The 19,937-nt window shown below is 45.2% G+C and overlaps 1 protein-coding gene across 1 annotated transcript in view; it reads right to left on the reverse strand.

The window, feature by feature from the left end:
• The window catches only part of TMEFF2 (transmembrane protein with EGF like and two follistatin like domains 2), a 125,703-nt gene that overhangs the window by 29,727 nt on the left and 76,039 nt on the right, over positions 1-19,937 (reverse strand). The window contains exons 6-7 of the mRNA XM_032114970.1: positions 3,202-3,350; positions 2,022-2,081 (exon numbers count right to left, since the gene is read on the reverse strand). Coding sequence (XP_031970861.1) covers positions 2,022-2,081; positions 3,202-3,350 — 209 coding nt within the window. The remainder of the gene's footprint in view (positions 1-2,021; positions 2,082-3,201; positions 3,351-19,937) is intronic.

Consider the following 19,937-nt stretch of genomic DNA (forward strand, 5'->3'; position numbering starts at 1 on the left):
GGGAAGGGAGGTGCCCTGTCTCCTTTCCACAGGTCTCTGTCATCTCTCACTGGACCATCTATTCCCACACTCCTTCTGATCTCTTGGCACTTGGAGACCATCTCCACTACAGGCCTGCTCCTCTGTGCCATGGTTCTGCTCTCCCTGCCCAGTATCCCAGTTCCCTCCTGAGTTCCCTCCTTGGCTCCCAATCCCTGACAACCTTTTGCTGCAATCAATTTTCTTCATCCCACCTCTCCTCTTGAGTGTGGGCTCAAATATCATCTCTCTCCCGAGCAACAGCTGTTCTCTTCCTCCTGCTCACTTGAGCTCAAGGTGCCTTCTGTGCTCCTCTTCCTCCATGACCCATGACGTGGCTTTCTCTTGTCACCACTGTGATCTCCTCCTCATCCCTAATCCCCAACCTGCCTTTCCTCCCTTCTTGTTACAACTCAGTTGCTTCATGCTTAACTGTGCTGTCTCCTCTCTCGCTGACGTGGGTCACTGCCATCCTAAAGCAAATCCACCAGACAGCAGCAGCAGCATAGAACAGGCTGCACACTGAAAATGGGCTCCAGGCCTTCATCTTGGCTTGGGGAAGCCAGCACTCTCAGCTCTCCAGCAAGAAAGAGAAGGGATTTAATATAACATTACTTGGCCTTGTTTCTAACTTAAAATAAGTAATTTTGGCCTACTTGGCCCTATCTCCTGCCCGTCACCAGATACCACCTCAGCCTTTCGAGCATTTTAAGAAAACTGGCTACTTCCTCCCACAAAAAGCTGAGGGTAATCAGGAGTTTGGAGGAAAGACACTGAAGACTGTTTTCTCTTTGCATGTCCCTGTCTTCACCAGTGAAGGGCTCCTTGACAGTAGGAAATACTTGGACCATGGCTCACCCTTGATCTTTTAGAAATTCATCCCAGCATTTTCTTTCCATGGCAACTTCTACCCTCCCTGCTTCGTGCTGCAGCAACCCCTAACACCTCGCACTGTTCTGCCTCACTGAGACATCATTCATTCAGAGCTCTATGTTTTAATCAGAGCTCTATGTTTCAATCGTCATGCACTGTTTTAAGTAGGAACAGAACAATTGTTTCTAAGGCTGGGTACCCCACTGTCACAGGGATGGCACAGAGGACCCTCACAGAAGATGACCAGCTGAATTAACTACTGCCTCAGGACTCTCGCAGCAAGAAGTGTTAACACCTGTGAAACCGTCAACTAGATTTCACCCAAGCCATGCAGCTCAGGCAAACCCAGGGATCCACACCTACTCTCTCCAAACACTTTAAAACCACAGAAATATCATGAAACTGAAGCAATGAATGCATCACCTGACCCATTTTCACCAGACCTTCCCAGAGGGTTTCATTCTCAGTGTGAGCTGTGAACATTTGCATGCAAGTGTGCGCGCACACACACATTCAATTTCTAAATCAATCCTCCCAGGCAAAGGGTGTAAAAAATGTCTCCCAAACCTCACTAGTATTTACATGTTTTTAATTTCAAGTGCCATATAGGGCTATTCAGCCATTATATTTTACTGTAGCTTCTAAATAAATTAAACCCATTTATCATTTAAACCCCTCGCACTTTAAGAACCTGATTAACTTCATAGTTAAACACCGACAGGTAATATCTATTATGGCAGTGTTTCATGGTATCCCAACAGTGCTATGCACTGGATTTTCATGTCCTTAAACCTGTATATCATGACAAAAATATGCACAATCTAGTGCACTGATTCTATAATTTTCAATAATGTCTCCTAATTCTGGCAAATAATTTACAGTACTTATTTCCTCTGTCAGAACAGGTGTTTTATGGCCAGAGTATCTGTAGGTTGACAAAAATAGAAGCAGCCCATTTATTAAGAAGAGAGTTTGTAGCAAAAGAAAGAGTAATGGAAATACAGTGTTTTCTTAAAGTAAACCAGGAAAACCATACTAGAAGATGAGGACACTTCAACTTAGCAAATGAAGGAGAAAAGGGACTTACACATATCCTGTGAATTGTGATTCTCACAGAATAGGAACCGTACCTGCATAATCTGTTCTTGCATAATGCCCATCTTCTGACTTTGTAGTTGTTGTGGTATTGTCTGTGTGAAAAGAAATGTGTTGAGTTGCCTGGGGAGCCTGGACTCGATACAGCCAAGCCCTGGCCGCAGTGCCCAGGCAGAGCTAACTTCACTTGCACACACATCATCTCTGCTGGCTGCAAGGCTCTCCCAGGCCTGCCAGGTGAAAACAGCAGGATCTTTTTTCTAACAATATGTGGTAACAGATTGCAGCTGGGATAAATATATCAGTCTGAAGCAGGAGTTGTCATTTCTGCTCTACTTGAAGTAATTGGGGAGTTTTAATATGTACCCTGAAATGAACTGCCACTTAGGGTGGTTAACTTTAAAGAGCTAGGAATAAACTGGAATGTGTTTAATACACCTGTATACTAGGGCCTTGTAAGTAGATGTACTGAGGATTTATGGGTCAGAAGCTAAGGAAAAAAGCTATTGAGAGTCTGAGCCTCAGTAGACACTTTATTTACAGGAGTTATTTAAAGGCAAATTTTCTTCATTTTTATTTTAGAGAAAAACAGGGTTTTTAAAGTCAGCTCAAGGGTTGCAGGTGTAGTAGCTCAAGAGCTGGGCACAGAGAAGCATTGTATTTATGGGGAAAGAGGGAAAGCCTTGAGCCACGATTCGAAAACTTCTTTCTAGGCACCTTGGGCATCCTGGGGCTCAGTGCAGGTCACTCAAAGAACCAGCCCAAGCACTGCGTTTGGGAGCACATCTTTGGGGAGTCTCCCGAGACTGCCTCATGCTGCTCCAGCTAAGGGAGCACCAAAAAATCCACCCTGGGTGGCAAAATGTATCTGAGGGGCATTCCTGCTGTCTGGCTCCAACTGCTGCCTGGAAGACAGAGCTCTGGGCAAGCTGCTCTGGGTGGAGAGTGGTGACTGATGCTGAAACCAGAGCAGGGCTGGGCAGTCCCCTGCTGCTGCTGCTGTGGGCAGGCCAAGGGCAGGGTTAGGAGTGGTGCCCTCCTCACGCTTCACTGCATCTGCACCATGGAGGGCTCTGCCTCTGCGCACAGCCTGTGCTCTACAGTATAAACTGCAATGTAACAATTGCCAAGTAAGAACCCAGCCCTGGTTCTTTTTTTTCTCCCTGAACAAAAACTGAAAACATTCTTTGAAATGAGTTTTGTTATGAGAGTTACCTTGACATCGACCCAAAGACATGACTTCAATTTTCTCCTGTTTCTGGCATGATGCCTCTTTGATTTGACATGCATTATCATAAGATTTCCCATCGGAAGCACAAAGAGGATTGAAGTTGGTTTGAGAACAGTCAATGTTGCACACACACCTGAAACGATACAGAAAGAGAAAAAAGAAGAGGCTAATATGAGAAACTTTTTTCATGACATCATAAATACATCTCAGAAATGTGTTTGTATTATCCTGACTGTACAATGCAAATCAATATAAGGAAAGTGGAAAGTTCTGTTGAGAGGTCATTTGTATTTCTCAATGGAAATGAGATGTGGGGAGAGGGAAGAGGCACATAAAAGCAAGCAAAAAGAAAGATAAAAGAAGTGTGTTTTACATGGAGAACTGTGCCACAGCATTACCACTTGTAATCTCTTGTAAACCAAAGAGATACGCAGATAAAGCAAGCCGCTGAGCCTTCCTGCAAACTAAGGGAGCCACAAAATTCTCCTCTGTTCAGGAGCTGTCCATTGTATGTAACAACATATAAATGTGGGTTTATATTGATTTATGATTTGATTCTGAAAATAATTACAGGGACTAGAGGCACTCTGACTGTAACAGAAGATGTGATACTGAAGCCTCACTTCACCTCCCTGGAATAAAACCACCTGCCAAGACCAGGACTGAAGCAGGGATGTGACCACACTCTCTCTGTGCCTCAGGCTGGTGGGATCTCCCCAGCTCCTGGACACAGAGAGGCTACTCACTATTAAAACCAGCAGAGTGCTGTTTTAGGGAAGACGTTGTGCACAAGCACTTTCTGAAGCACTTGGATAACTCAGCAACCAAAAAGCCTTACCCAGGTGTTACTCAGGAAGGTCAGTGACCACTCCTGGCTGGGTGTCGTGCTCTGTGCAGGGTGAAGGCTCCCACGTCCAAGAGCACAGTGTGGGCACATGCAGGCAGGGCAGTGGTAGCCCTGTTCTCAGATTGCTTAGGGCCACCTCCAGAGACCACAGCTGGTGAACTCCTGGGCTGCCCTGAGATGTGAACCAGAGCACAGGGAGGGATTCACTTCCGAAGTCTGCTCTGGATCCGAACTAACGCACTAATGTGGACACGTACTGATCCCAGCAAGCCTTGCCATTGCTTCTAAGATGGAGAAACCTAATTATTTCCATCAACAGCAGGCTGCAGACTCTTTTCTTTAGGTTTCTCCTATTTCATTATCATTAGCAATGTCAGACACCCTTGGGCATCAGCAGAGCATAGGCACGCTAATCTTCTGTCCCCCAACTGTGCCGTGTAACAGACAGCTCAGCCTCAGCAAACCCAACGTGATCTTGCTTGGGGACAAAGCCAGAGGTCTAACCTGGCAGCTGCTCCAGCTCTTCTGAGCACATAATTGTGCACATGCTGCTATCTAAACTCTTCCCGGCTCCTTCTGACAGTCAGGCAAAGTAATGCAATTGATGCTCTATCTCCAGCCCACCGGTTGTGCTGAACCTCACGGCGCCAGCTCCACAGCTCTCCCTTTGGAAAGCTAACTAATGGAAATGTCAAGCCTCTAGCCTCGCTGCTTGATTTAAGAAAGTGTTTAAAAGTCAGTCCACCTCCCATTTTCAGCAGACATCTGGACACCTTTGACTACTGGAGGTGTAGAGGGATATACACAAAACTTTGGTGGAAAGAGGAAGAAGGAAATTAGAGTGTGGGTCAAATCCCTCTATCACCCCGTCTGGCCTCTGGCGTCCAGGAATGTGACCAGGGTGATGGGAGACAGTGGAACCAGTAGTTGTGCTCTTTCAGAATTTTTTTTTACACTGGGTAGGTCTATTTACCCCAAATGTTCACAAAACACAGGAATCTTCAGTTCAAAAAGAGGCCAGTGGTGAAAAGCTGTGATTATAAATTAAATTACATGATTTCATAACCCGAAGAAAAGCGTCTAGCTCCTTGTGTGTAGCAATTTCCCCGCACTGATAAACATACAGAATATAAGAAAAAAACTCCAGCACATTTCCTAAGAATCTCCTTATCAGCAGAATAAGAATGTTCTGCTCCACTGAAATATTAACCATCATCATTTCTTTCCGCAGCCATTTCCAGCTTCCCACCTTAGTCAAACTCACTTCATTAGGAAACATTTACTGCTCGAGTAATAGCAATTCTTTCCACGTAGCTCCACCATTTGCATTTCAGATGGGACACAATCAGCCATATGCTCCCTTTTTTTGTAATAAACCAGTTAAGAAACAGCTTCACTTCTCTACATTTTGCTACAAAAAATGAGTGAAGGTTAATATATATTATGTCTCAAGTCAAGAGAAAATTAAGCCAACAGGAAAATTACAACCAAAGGGCGCTCTTTAGGGGAAATCTTAGCAACTTTGGATGCAATTTCAAAAATACCTAGGGGATGCAGGAACCTATGCTCAGAGTTAGACGCTTTAGAGACATATTTTTAAAGGTGTTTAAATGCTTAAGGATGCATGCAAACACTTTGTGTGGGATTTTTGGTATCTCTGAGACCTATCTCCCACTGATTTCAAAGAGCTTCCGAGCCCACCAGGCATTTATTTACATCTTTTGATACCTTCCAAAACACAAAGATCCAAAAATACTTTCCTGACCTGTTCCAGCAGAAGTGAGAAGAGAACTAATGTTTTTCTGAACCCCATTTTAAAATCTCTACTGCAAGACCAGCCTTTCTTTCCAAGCAAACCTCTGCAGCAGCCACACGAAGAGGACGCGCCACGTGAGCACCACAAACCACACGCGGCTTGTGCTGGGGTCAGATCGCTCGTGTGCCAGGGAGAGCAGAAAGGGACACCCCCAGGATGACACCGTATGCTCCAGAGCCTTATAGGATCTCCTGTGTGAAGCCTGATTCTCAGGGCCAACTAGATGGATGCTGAAAAAACACCAAACTTGTTGCCCCAACCTCCTTGCTGCAAGGATCTGTGCGTCATCCACCCCTTGCACAGTTTTCAGCAGACAACTTCTAGCTTGCTTCTGCAGTTTATTACTGCTTTTGCACTTATATACTCAAATCCTACTTTAAGGCTGCACAATTAAGTTGACATCAAATATAATGTCAGGAAATGTGAAAGGTAGGACTGCACCAGGAAGATTAATGTGCCTGTGTTGCTGACTCTTTAATTTCTAGTGCTCCTCTTATCAGGGAAAATGATGGTATTCAAACACATTTTTTCAAACTGGAGGAAGAAACAGTCTGCCATTTGGACCACTCCACCAAATTCCAGAAGGGCAAATTGCAGGGAAAGAGGTGAGGCATGTACTCCAAACGTGTGTGCCTAGGCAAATGCAGCCTCTGAGAATGCCTCAGACTTGAGTGGGATCCACCAGTGAGGTAATAAATACATAATGAACAGCACTTAATACATTTGATTGAATGAAATGCTGTAAAGGTGCCTTCACTTTTTGAAGCATTATAAAATGCAGAAGTGGGACTCTCTTGTATTAAACAAGAACCACCCTGTGACATCCCCGCTTGGCCCCGCAGTGTATGTTAGGCAAGAGTACCAACGGTGTTCAAGACTTCAGCTCTTGGGGGACACAGAAGTCCCCTACCCTGAAGAGAGCCTTCCCTGACACCTGTCATGCACAGGGCTGGCAGCACCCATCCCACTGCCATGCGTGTGTCCAATGGGCTGGCTGGCTGCCTGCAGCTTCCCAGTCCCTGAGGCACTCCAGGAGGCCTCGAATTTTGAGTAATTTGACCATTTGACCATGTTAACATCCTGCCTATGACTTCTGATTATAGTTCTACCAATAAATCTATTTGGTTTCTGTGTTCCCAAGTGTAGCACTGAAGAAAGCCTGGCAATAGAAAGGCTGACTCAGTGTTGCTGGGGCTCAAGATACCGTGGGAAGGTCAATGAGGTCTCCTAGGGGGGTCACAGGATGAAACTGTACCCAAGAACATATACAAAATGCATGTGTAGGATTTAACCATGCCTTCTGCAGTCAGAAATACAGCTTTAAAAGCCTCTGTGAGGAAGGTGAGCCTCCAAGACGTCAGCAGACACCCCAGTTGCTCTGACAAAGGAAGAAATGCTGGTCCACAGGCCCTGCACATCTTCAAGTAATGGGCTCACACACTAATTGATTAAAATTTGGGCTGCTACTATAAACAATCATTAAACAAGGCTCATTTTCTTATGTCCTTTCTTCCAGGTCATTGTGATAGTCTCCAATGAATTCCCTTCATTTTATAGGCTTTATTTTATTCCATTTCATTTCATATGATGATAATCTTGGAGGAACTGAACATACAGCAATCTGTGTGGTTACTTTGGGGATCATGGAAGCAAAAAACACCAAAGCAAACTAAAAAGACTGTCCAAGGGGCAAGCCTGGGCACCTCCTGAGGGGATTTTGGGCTAACTCCCCATGGTGCATTTTGCAGCACTGCTTGATGACTTTGCTGGACCCTGTCATAGGAATGTCACACCCGGGATGAACCAGACGGTGTCTGCAGGAAGAGGTGCAGCTCTGCAGATAAGATGCAGGAGAGGCCCAGGAGGACGCCTGGGGGAGAGCTGGCAGAACTGAGCTTAGCCTGAGGCAGGTGAGATGCTGACAGGCACCTCCTTGTGGGCTGTGTGTTGCTGCACTCCGGTCTGTGAGCTTTGGGAGCTTCTGTCAAGACAGGAACTGCAAAGAGGGTGCTCAACAGCACAAAGGAACCCACGGGCATTTTGGGAGTGATCATCACTATTTCACCTGTTTAACATGCTTCTCCCCTCCCCAGAGAAATGAGAGAAAAGCACAAAGAACTCCTTTCCAGCCCAGATCCTGAAGAAATGCTGCCCAGCCCTCAGTCTGGTCTATGTGCCAGCAGTGGTGGTGATGGGCTGCACCAGGCTGCTTGGCCAAGCTGGAACAGCCAACTGGGCTTTCTGTTGAATCAGTCTCCATAAAAATTAATGGGGTCAATAAACCAGGCACAGGTGAGTGCACAGTCTCGTAAGTCCCTACACTTCTGCAAATAACATATGGTATTATTTTCTGGGCACAGAGAATACCTTTGCCTGCAGAGAGCAAGATACTGAAGAGAGGAGTCATGGCTATGAAGAACTGTCCCTGGAAGGAGGAACTGCATTTTAAGGAGGAGTCTCAATAAAATGAGAGAATGCTTCTTTGCCCATGAAAGGTAGGGGAATGCTGTAACTCTATTTCCTTAGTTCATGAACGGAATATAATCATTAGTGACACAGTGATGACAAAAAGAAACGCACTCCATGCTTTATCTTTACTCCTATAAGAACAACTATTGGGTCTTTGTTTCCAGCAATGTATTACTGAAAAATAATTAAAAAAAAAAAAGACTATGCAATATCTGCACGTAGTATGAGGAAGGTTTCCCACGTAGCTCTGATGGGAAGCAACGAGGATAAATGAGACAATGCTTCCAAAAGAGCGGTTTCACTGGGAACAGATGCAGGCACATTTCTGTCATTGTGAGATGCCAATGGCAGTTCTTCCCCATTCAGCGTCTTTTAATTAGCCCTCTGCTGTTTGGAAACCTGAGAGCATTGTTGGTACTACCTCTGTTTATTAAAGATTCATATTTAGACTTTGCTGGCCATGGGTCATTTGCTTTTTGGAACCAGAGCAACAGAAAATTGTGCCTGAGATATCTGAATGAGAAGTACTTAATGAAATGACTAACGTCTTCAGCCAAGTGTCTAGTTGATTACAGGGTCCAAACAGCAGAACAGCAATAAATCTGCCACAAAGAGAATTGTCAGTCAAGAAAAAAGGCATAAAACCAAAGAGACAGGGAAGCAAGAGCTAAAAATGTGAAAATGCAAATCTAGTGTTATTTTTACTAGTCAGAGCTCATATGCTAATTTGGTCAAGTGTGAGATCCCACCATGTCTCAGAGAGCACTATTTTACAGGGAAGGTGAAGTTCCATTCTGCAATCATTTTAAACGTTATACACTTTCTCCAGGAAAAAAAGAAATAAAAAAAGCAATGAAAAACCCAACAACATTTTGCAGCATAAAAATGCCCAAAGCCTTTCCTTTGCCACAAAACAGTGTATACATAAAAACACAGTTGTACATTTATGATATTTCCACCAGAGACATTTCTTATCTTCCTCTGCTCTGACTAGAAAATGGTGATCAGAAACTCAAATTTTTGGATGTCAGCATAGTCCTCTGCAAGCCCCCTGCCCCTCCGAGTAGGACAATAAGTGCCTATTTAAAGCAAACCTGGCAGTATACGCCTGCATAAAGAGCCTGGCAATCAGTCCCAAATGCCTTCTCTATCATTTGGATTCCTGCAAGGTTTTTCTTTCTGGTACACAGGGCATCTTTGTTGACACTACCAGCAGGCAAGCTGAAATGAAGCCAGGCTTAACATTACGCCTTGACACTGGAACAGGCATTGTAGCACGGTTCAGCTGTGTGTCAGGAGGCTGGTGGGAGCTCTCATGTACCCAGGCAGCTTTGGGGGTGTTTAATGCCTCAACACACCATGCAGAGACACTTGAACAAGCCCTAGGCAGGGACTGGGCAAGGTGAGCCTCTGGGAGCTCAGGTAGCCTGTTCAGACTAGCATCACACCTTGTTCAAACACACAGCCTGTGATAGCCCTTCACTGGCAAGCAGTGACAGCCACCTCTGTACCCACCTCAGCACACCACCCACCCACAAAGCCACCTGCACACATGGGCAGCTAAACTGGATTGCTCCAGGGGGCTTGGACACACCTCTGTTTTGACGTGAGTGTCAAAAGGACCCCATAAATCCGAGCTTCTGCCGCTGCCCCTCAGCCCATCTCCAAGCCCACCAGTGAGCTCTACAATGATCTCAGACAGCCCTACAGCAGCAATGGCCTGGCATCTTTACACCCCTTTAACAGAGAGTTAAACAGGATGTTTCAAAGTCCTGACACCCTCAAGGCAGGGTCAACAGAGACTTTTGGTAGTCTGGCCAAACTCAGGTACCCCACGGTGGTCTCTGCAGCACGTGGAGCACAGCCCAAGAGGATGGCACCCAACGGATGACAAAACTGCCTGGCATCATTGCCTGCTTTGGCATGCACTGAACATCAGGTATGCTGACATACATATATATCAAATATATTCATCATGCACACTGGCACACAGTGTTTTACACTTTCTATGAATCATACCCTATAACCTGTCTGTGCTTGCCAGGAGACTGAAATCCTATCACTGCACTCTTAAGAACATCATTAAGAGGCTTAAAGAATAGAGACTCGGCGTGTCTCCTTCAAAACAAATTTTGCTGTAATTTTTGAGGTTGATGCAAAACTTTAGCTGCAGTGCAGAACAATAAACAATACATATTTTATAATGGCAGCACAAAAATAGCATGCAGTATTTCTTTTCTGGGCCTGTTAGTGCTTCTCTTCTGCTTTAAGATCACAAGAGAAGAAAAGCATGGCTTATTTTGAGTGCCTTCCATTCACTGGTTGTTATTTATTTATTTATTTATCTAATTTATTTTTCCTTTTTGTCCTTTGTAGCCCTGCTTCTGCACTAAGGGCTTTAGCATGTCTACTTTGCGCGGTGGCTTCCCTGGGATATTTTACCTCTATCAACTGTTCAAATGTTTATCTTCACCAGGAGTAAAAGGAGAAAAGCTTGATTCCCTCAGGGTGATGCAATGTTTCTGCATGGCATTTCAATAGCATCCTGTTATTCAAACAATTAGAAATCACAGAGACCATGCACAGAATTATCAGCATACTGCATGGAGATTTTTATTATTATGTAGTGCATAATGAAAATGATTTGAAGGACCCCAAAGCATCATAACAGAAGGAAGCACTGAATAATCAGGTGATTTTTTTTTTTTTTACTGCAAGAGCCCAAAATATTGTTTACTGGACATATGTCAAGCTAAAATGCGCTAAAGTGGTGAATATATTTACTGATGGCCTTCCTTGCATACCAAATTCACTACTCTAGGAGTGTAGCTGGAGACAGAGCCAGGAGCCTGGGCTACAGCTGCCACGCTGCTGCTGCTGCATAGCAGGGACTGACTGGCAGTGCTTAAAAATACACACGGATTTGTCAGAGCACGTTTTTCATGGCAGCTCGGGGAGGATGTTTCAAAACCATGGACTGCTCCTGGAGACACCTTGCTGTACCGCCATGAGGAGAGTCCCTGGGCACTGGCTGCTTCCCAGAGCTCAGTGAGGAGCTTGTCTCATGCTCCTCCAGTTTTCAAGAAGTCATCCTGGAGACTGCAGCTCATGAAAAATGCTTTAATCTGCAGTGCAGGACAATGCAACTTGAGTCCTAATTCCCCTTTAATTTTTGACCTGTACCTTTTTTTACTAAATTTTTGACAAAAAACATAACAAACTTCACCTTTGCTTCCTTCTTACAATTCCCAGCACCAATTATAATACAACCTTCACCTAGCTTCCCAATGCCTCTGGTGCCCTCAACAGTACATTGAGTTGTATGCTAACAACTTCAGAGCAAAACAAATGTCTCTTTTTTTTTTTCCTGTCCTTCTAAATATAATTTCTATTTAGAAAGTAATAAGTTGTATAAAGCAATCTTTGCTACACTGGACACTTTAAAGCCAAACAGAGAACCACAAGGCTGATGACTGGGTTTGAAGAGTCATGGAAAAACCCTCCTGCTAGCTGTGTGACCAGAGAAGAAAATTCTAATTCTGTGCACATGCCAGTTCAAGTGTCTGCAGGTATCTAATGGGTGAAGTTTATTTCAAACTCATAGAATAAAATACATGCCCTTTTATGGTTTGCCTACCGCTGGTGTCCTTCACGTCTCTGTGGTCTGTGCTAAAACAAAGCTTTGCTGAGTCTTTGCGTAAACATGTGAGGCTGTCCTTCATGAACGGTTTATTGCTGTGCGCCTCAGACTGCTGATATTGTTCACTCCTATCTTGAAGCCAGCAGAAGAACGAAAATTGTTTCCACAAATCCCAGAGCTTCACCCCAGACTGAACAACCAGTGGGAATATTGCAATGTCCAGTGGGAAGCATGGGACACTAACTAGCTGCAGGTCCTGGCATGGACCTGCCATGCAGGAAGGATCCTTCTGCTCATAAAAAACTGCAGCACTTTCTGGGACCAATGGCAAATTTCTGCTAAAACCTTTGTTAACAACACTAGAAGTTATTCCTGAAAGTGGAAAGTGGACTGATTTATCAGTGAAAGTAAAGGGATGATGGCTTTTTGGCTAGCAGAGACCAGTGTGCTGCTAGCCCCCTCCCTTCCAGCACATGAGCCATCCGCTGCTGGTGGGGAAGGGAAGTGGGGACCTTTCTAAAATGAGTGAAAACGGCGGTAAAGAAATTCCTCAATGTAAAGTCTGCCTCCACATGTGCAAACCCAGACCAGCTCTCCCCACAAACCTCTCTGCATCCTTAAACATGTGTGCCTCCCGCTTCCTCACAGATTCACGGGTACTCTGAGGTGTAAGAGACCCGCAAAGATCGTCTTCAGTAAACAGCCCACGCAGGGGTTGGACCCACAGCCTTGGTGCTGTTAGCACCAGGCTCTAACTGGGGATAGCTGCCTGATGCAGCACCATCTGAACTGGCCACATACTCCAGGCTACCCTGCTTGGTCAGCTGCCTTCAATGACAAAACAAAATCCAGTCTAGCTATTTAATGAAATTTTGGCGGGATACTTCCAGGCTTTCCTTCACTCATTGTTGGCACGTCCTGCACAGAAATAAGGCAGGATAACCTCATGTTATCCTGCCCAGCAGTGAAATGAGATCTCAGCCCCCTGGTATGAGCCTGGGACCCAAGCAAATCACTGCATTTGCAAGAAGGAGGGTGCAGTAGTAACCCTCTTTTCCTCAAAGCATCCAGGTCTGTAGGTGAAAGCTGCTGTACAAAACTAGGCATTAGTGATGGCTGGGGATCTGCCTCTTCTCTTGCTGCCTCATGCTGACCACAGTGGCTGCCTGCTTTTGGGATCAAGCCCCAAGGGACAGTCCACTGCCAGGGAAAGGAAGACAGACAAATGACTGCAATGTGCCATCCCAAGGACATGTCCTTGCCAGCAAACTAATGGGATGAGAATAATCTTCTTCAGGTCTGGGACACAGATCAGTGGAATGCATCTGCAGCTCCTTGAAAGGAGCAAGTGCTGTGCACTGGTCAGGACAGATGTCCCCGGGGCACCTGTGCTGTTCCACAGGAGAGAGCTCTGTTACAAAATGGGCAGGCTGAGACATAGCAATTAAATCTGTACGTCTGGGGACATCTCACACAGGCTTTTAGCTGCAGCCTGCACGCAGGAAGGGACTGGGGCAGAAGATGGGCTCTGTGAGGAAGGGACACCTGCCACTTGGCAGGGGCTGTGAGAGCTGAGGTCAGCCCTGTGCGTCAGCTCCTATTGAGTTTTCCTCAGGCTCATATTTAATGCATGGGATGTATTTTTAATGGTTTAGATGTGTGAACAAACCGTGGCCTTGATGTTCCTACATGGGTGTGTGAAGGAGCCTTCGACCTTCTGCAATGGATGCAGTTCTATTTTAATAGTTAACATAAAGTGGGATGGAAGAGATGAAGCATTCTATTAAGACATTTGATAATAAATTGGTAAGTGCTTTCCCAGTGTTTTACATAGTTATTCTCTCTGCTGATCTATTTAGCCAACACATGTAATTCTGAGCTACAAAGTTGTATTCCTGCTTTCGTAAACATACTTACATAAAACTCAATAACAACACAGTCTATTTATTGCTAAAACACTAGTAGGAAATTGGAAAAGGTATAAATACAATTCATTGCTGGTGATCTCCTGCCCCCTGAAGGCACTGTCGGGCTCCAAATCTTGCTCAGTTCACAGCATCATAAAACCGAAGCAATAAATGTCACTCCTTTCTTGATTGCGCATTAGGCCAATCGGCTTTTTATTGCCACTAAATAGGCCGTCAGGAAGGCACCGCTCGCTTTACTGCTAGGGGATGACTTTGGCTAAATGGGGGGCCAGGGAGGGAGAAAGCTTACTTTTAAATAACAAGGCTAAGAGAAAACGGGGAAAAAGAAGGTGCAAAAGCACGTTGCCCTGCAAGGCCTTTGCACTTGCTCTTTCACGCTGTAATGCCTTGATGTACGCAGACGATTACGTGTCAATGTACATTAATATCTGATGTGCATTACCATATTATCATCCCTTATGTGCACTTTCACAGCCTGGTGAGCCCAGGCTCTCCCAGCCACGGGGTTACACAACCAACGTCACTGTGGGGGTACAAACTCAGTCTCGCACAGCTCTGGGGAGCACCAGCGCACAGCTCTGCCCTTGCAGGGCCCAAAGGGACCCTCCTGAGTCCCTCTCACAAAGCAGCAGGAGCTGGGCATGATCTTTACAACACTCTGTATTACAGCAAGAACACAAAACGGTGTGCCAAAACCATTCCTTCCAGTGCAAATAAAGCCATGTGCTCAGAAGGCTAGGACACTTTCCTACCCAGGACTGAAAACCACCAGGGAGTAAAAAAAAAAAAACCCAGACCCTGGGTTCATTTGCTCCCCTGCTGAACTGTGCACATGGAATGGTTCTCTCCACCATGCTGTCACGTGTATGTGTTGTATGCTGACATTGCCTGAAAAGACAGGGGGATGCTGTTGCTGTCCCACACAACGCTGAGCCACACATGTGCACCCTTGAAACAGGTACGGGTCGGTGTTAACGCAGTCCCACAGCCGCACCACCTCGATGCTGCCGCTGCGCCACATCCTCCAGCTGCCCCGTCACATAAACGTTTAATTCAGCTGTTCATGCTGGATGAGAATTTCCAGCCTCTCAGCAGGCAGAAGGAAGGCAGGAGAGGATAACCTCCCTCCCACCCTTGGGTAGTGTTCCCAAAACCCTCCCTGAGCCCCTGAATGTTGGCAGCCACTGCAGTTCCTCCCCACTCTCCAGCAAACAGTCGACTGGACTAGCTGCAAGTCAGCTTTACATTTCCTCCCTGCTTCCACAGTCCTCTGTCCCTCCAGCCTTCTCTGCCATGACCACCATGCCTCCTGTCCACACACTGCATAGACGCATCTTGGCCATGGAAACCTAACAGGAAAATTGGTCTATGTTGAGCCATGCTTTTAAAATTATTGGAGCTTTTTTCCCCCAACTCTAATGTTGACTGACTCCTAATTGCAAAGACAAATGATGACCGTGTCTCTTACAAGCCTTCCTATCCCTGAATTTCAGAATAATTTGTGCCTTGCTCCTACAAGAGCATGGCACGGTAAGACATGAAAACCCCCCAAAATCTCAGAAGCTATTTTTGGCTTTTGACAAATCAATATTTCCTCTGAAGCAATTGAAGCAGTCAGTAAGGCAAATTCTGCTTTTATCATCACAATTTCCAAGTTATTCCTTTGCACTGTGTGACTGACAGAGCATTCACACTCCAACTGAGTTTGTTCTCCCTTCTACCAGCAAAAGGCTCCACAGGCTACTGAGAAGTTACTCCATAGTTATCAAACTGGGAGAGAACTTTTGTTTCACTGAAGTCAGTGGGATAACTTTCATTGACTTCCCTAAGTTGGAAGTTCACCTTCTGAACTGAAAACCAAGTTTGGGCGAGCATCTGAAAAGAGGAGCTTAAGGAAAAAAAAAATCTGTAAGCTTTATGACTGTATAGAGTATTATTCCCTGGACACACAGCAGGTTTTGCTGTAATTGCAAAAGATAAAAAATGCCTTTTTTATTACAAAACCAAATGTTAGGGATTCTAGTTTTTGGACAGGAGACGGATGTGTCGTATGGGGTCCTTAAAAACCTACTTGGGTGAGTAGTACAGATGGAATACAATGTGGGTTTGCACTTATCTGAGAACATTTAGACCCATGATATATAGTCTACACGACAGACTTCCTTGATGTATAGAGAAAATATAGCCAATTTCTTTGTGTAGGCTGAATTATTTACCACAGTGTTCCAAAGTGTACTGGTAATAAAACACTATGAAGTATAAGTAACTCCAGACAATCTTGGCTTATGTTAAAACAAGTTTCTTTTCTTCTTTTTTTTTTTTTAAAGAATGTTATTAAGAAAATAAATCCTGAGAATCTGGAAAGGCAGGACTTACTCAAATGAACATAAGCCTCTGAAGGATTGTGTTGACTCAATGGGTAGAAAGGTCAAAGTCTCCCAACCATCATCCTAAAGGAGTTGGGAATCAGTCTCACTTCAAAATTAAATAGCCTATTTTGGCACAGGATGAAGGATGCAGAGATGGTAAAGTGATTCTGTGAAACTCACCTGACTGGGAAAAATGGCTGGTTTTAACTAAACCCAAATAATATATATATAGAGAGAGAGAGAGAGAGTAAAACAACTTCACCAGATGGCCAAACAAGCCATCATTTTTCCAAGCTTTAACTTTCTAGCATGGCCACTAGTAGTGCAATCAGTTTAGAAACACAAAGTGCTCATTCCCTCATCCTCCTCTGGAGAACTGGACCACAAGCTTTTCTTGGAGCTGCTGAAGATAAAGCTGTTTTTTCCACACCTTTCCTGGCTCCTTCTGCAGACTCCTGAGAAAGAGGAACCCACTTACTTTTGGATTGACTTAGGGTCTTTTTGAAGTCTGCGGGGATCTTTCCCTGTTTATGGTTGGGTACAAAGTCACTTTTACACCTAGGCCAGTTTAGGTTGGAATTGCCCTCTGAAAGAGTCCTACAGTATCTCAGCAGCTTGACAGAGAGAAACCTGACAGGAACCGTGGCATTTGTGCAACGCTTACCCGGGGACCTTATATCCTGGCCCTAACATGATGTCTAGACACTGGTTTCTAATGAGCCAAATCTTTCACCTAAGCTGGAGCTGCTGCAACATTGTTCTCGTTTGTGCTGTGGACAGCAACTCAAGCTACAATTTTGTATTTTGCTAGTTTTCCCACTTTTGTGTCCGTTCATGTGGCATTTTTTTTCCAAGTCCCAAATGGAGAAACAGGGCTGGGTTGTCTGTTCAGCTCTCATACTCCAGGCAGCAGGATCTGGCTGACCAGCCTCCAACCTGGCCCTTTCTCAGAGCAGGCTTTGTAATGAAAACATAACATACAGACAGGTAGGCGTCATCTCGCTTTTTCTAACATTCCTCATGTTTTGTCTTTCATGCAAACCCTTCATTGACTAATTTCCAGTTGCTCAGGCTACACTTTTTCCAGTATTGCTGACTCCTACCCCTGCACAGTGTCTCTACACTTACCTCAACATGTCATCTCAACAGTTTCCCTGGAAGTCAGCGGCTTTCCTTTTATTTCAAAATCTTTTAACCATAGAACATGCACCAAATGAAACATTACCAGTTAACAGAGACAGCAGTGGGCTCATTTCTGGGCAGGCACTGGAGGTAGCTCTGCTATCAGGTTGAGGCTAAGATAAGTGATATGGGTGTGAGAAGGTGCAACCTGCTTGGTCATCTGCTGCTGTGCAGCGCAGAGATTGTGCTGCAGTGCCTTTACTTCCCTCTGCAAACCCTTTCCTGGACTCTTACTAGACATGACTACTGAGCTCTATGTGAAGATTTATGCAGCAGCATCTTCACTTCATGCCTTAGGTATGATCTCAAGTTAAAGAGTGAAATTCAAGTTTTTGCAGAATTGTGTATTTTTAAGGATTTGATTCCATTCCTCTGTTTATTTGAAGCACAAGTCCAATGTGTATGTTTAAGTGTTATGCCTAGGTATGAGCAAAGATCTACTTTTTCTCTAGAAGAGAAAGAAAAGCAGCAGAAAACAGCAATGTATCTACTGTATAATGCTTGGGACATTGCAGATGTTAAAGCAGCTCATTGTTTCTGCATCTGGAACAAGTAGGTCACACATAGTTATTATACACACTGCTGAACACGAAGCAGCCAATACCCGTGTAATGTATGTGAGACTTCAAACTACCTTTTAGTACTTTTATAGCAGTACAGCATCTTGTTTGCAAATCCTCTGCTTGAGAGCAACTGATGGAAGGGGGAAGGGACTCAAAGCTGACTGACCTAATTGCTGTGTGGATCGAGAAGCTGGCAAAATCATTAGTTTCTTTTGCATGTTTTCTTTCTATACTATAATAAAGATAAATATTGATTGTTAGGGCAGTATGGATTGCCGGGGTCGCTGCAGATGGCAGCTGCATGATTTGCACAGATACATCCCATGTACAGAGCCACTTATTTGCATGAGAATGCAGTTTCACCCTCCTCGTGCTGCTGACTGTTCGCTTGCCTTATAGGAGCATTTACCCACACTAAATGCACCGGTGATTAGCAGTAAAATATGAAATGAGGGACTGAAATGGTTCATCTTTGTAATATCTTTTGTATGTGTTTGTGCCTGCCTGCTGTGGGTAAGTGGAGTTTATTGTCCCAGCCGTGTGGACAGAAGCACAGGACACAGGGGACCTGCTGTAATTACGCTGCAGTGTCACCACCTCACCCGGGAATGCCGCCCAGCCGCACAGCACTGGGGCCAGCGCTCCTTCCTTCCCCACCGACCCACACACTGAACAAGCCAAGCTCCTTCCTCCAAGCTCCCAGCCTGGGGTCATCAGTGTCCTTGCAGAAGGGCTTCAACATCTTCTCCTGAGCTGAACCTGCCCAGTGGGATCCTTGTGCACTCACAAGGAAGGAAAAGGCCCCTCCAATGTGGGCCAGGCTCATGAGGAGGGAGGAAAGTTTCCTACCATGACTATGGTGTCTATTGCAGAGCATGACATCTCACACCCAGCCAAGAAGGAGTCCTTGGGGTGAGTGGGACCATGTTGTGCAGGAAGCAGCAGAGGCATTTAGACCCCTTTTGTCACTGACCCCACTTTTTTGTCACAACCCTCAAGCGACCCGTCTCAGGGCTAGGCAACCTCCTGCCAGGGAACTGCTGCCTCTCTCCTCCACCTGCAGCCTCCCACAGGGAGAAAGGGCCAGGCAGAGGAGCACTCTGGAGGTGGCCTCCTCACCTCCTTGGACACTGCTAGGCTGCAGGGGAAGCACTCTGAGAGCACACCACACACCTCTGTGTGTCTGCCTTCCAGCTAGCAACCTGCATCTTACTGTGGGCAGTGTTGCACTTCCACACTGCTGCTGGCTGACCTGCTGATACTGGAATTCAAAGCGAAAGTATGCATATTTAACCCCAATTCATCATCTTGATTTTGATTAACTCTGCAAGTCAGAGGTTTGCAGGATTTAATCTTGTTTTAAGAAAATACTCCTGTCCTCTCCATTGTCAGCATTTTCCAACAGGAAACTCAGCCAAAGGATCTTTCTTATTATATATCTCCTGCCACTTTGGACATATTGGTGGACCTCTGAAATAGCTGCCCAGTATTTATCCAAACCACAGCTTGTCCAGTGTAGGGAGTGCTCTTATTTCCTCAGTGGCCCATAAGGAGGAGATTAATGCTGGAACCCAGGTTTCTTACGTGGTTCTGCACTGACACTAAGCCACTCCAGCAGAGAGCAGGCACTCCACTTGGTGAGCACTATTTATGTTCAGAGAGTGTTTCGTAGAGGCTTTTTGGAAGATCTGAGCAATACACCACTGTTCAAAATGTTACGCCTCATTCTTCAATTCCTTTTAAGTGTATCTCTCGGGGTGTTATGTTGAGTAGCCCCGTCTTACAAAATCAATTATTCCTTAGCCAGCTCAGAAATAAAACCCAAAGCAAGCAACACCAAATGTCTGATTTACCAATAGATTGCAACCCCGTGCTAAAGAGCGCAGCCACTGCCCTGCTTTAAATA

Source organism: Corvus moneduloides, chromosome 7, assembly GCF_009650955.1.
Source record: "Corvus moneduloides isolate bCorMon1 chromosome 7, bCorMon1.pri, whole genome shotgun sequence".
Taxonomy (NCBI): Eukaryota; Metazoa; Chordata; class Aves; order Passeriformes; family Corvidae; genus Corvus; species Corvus moneduloides.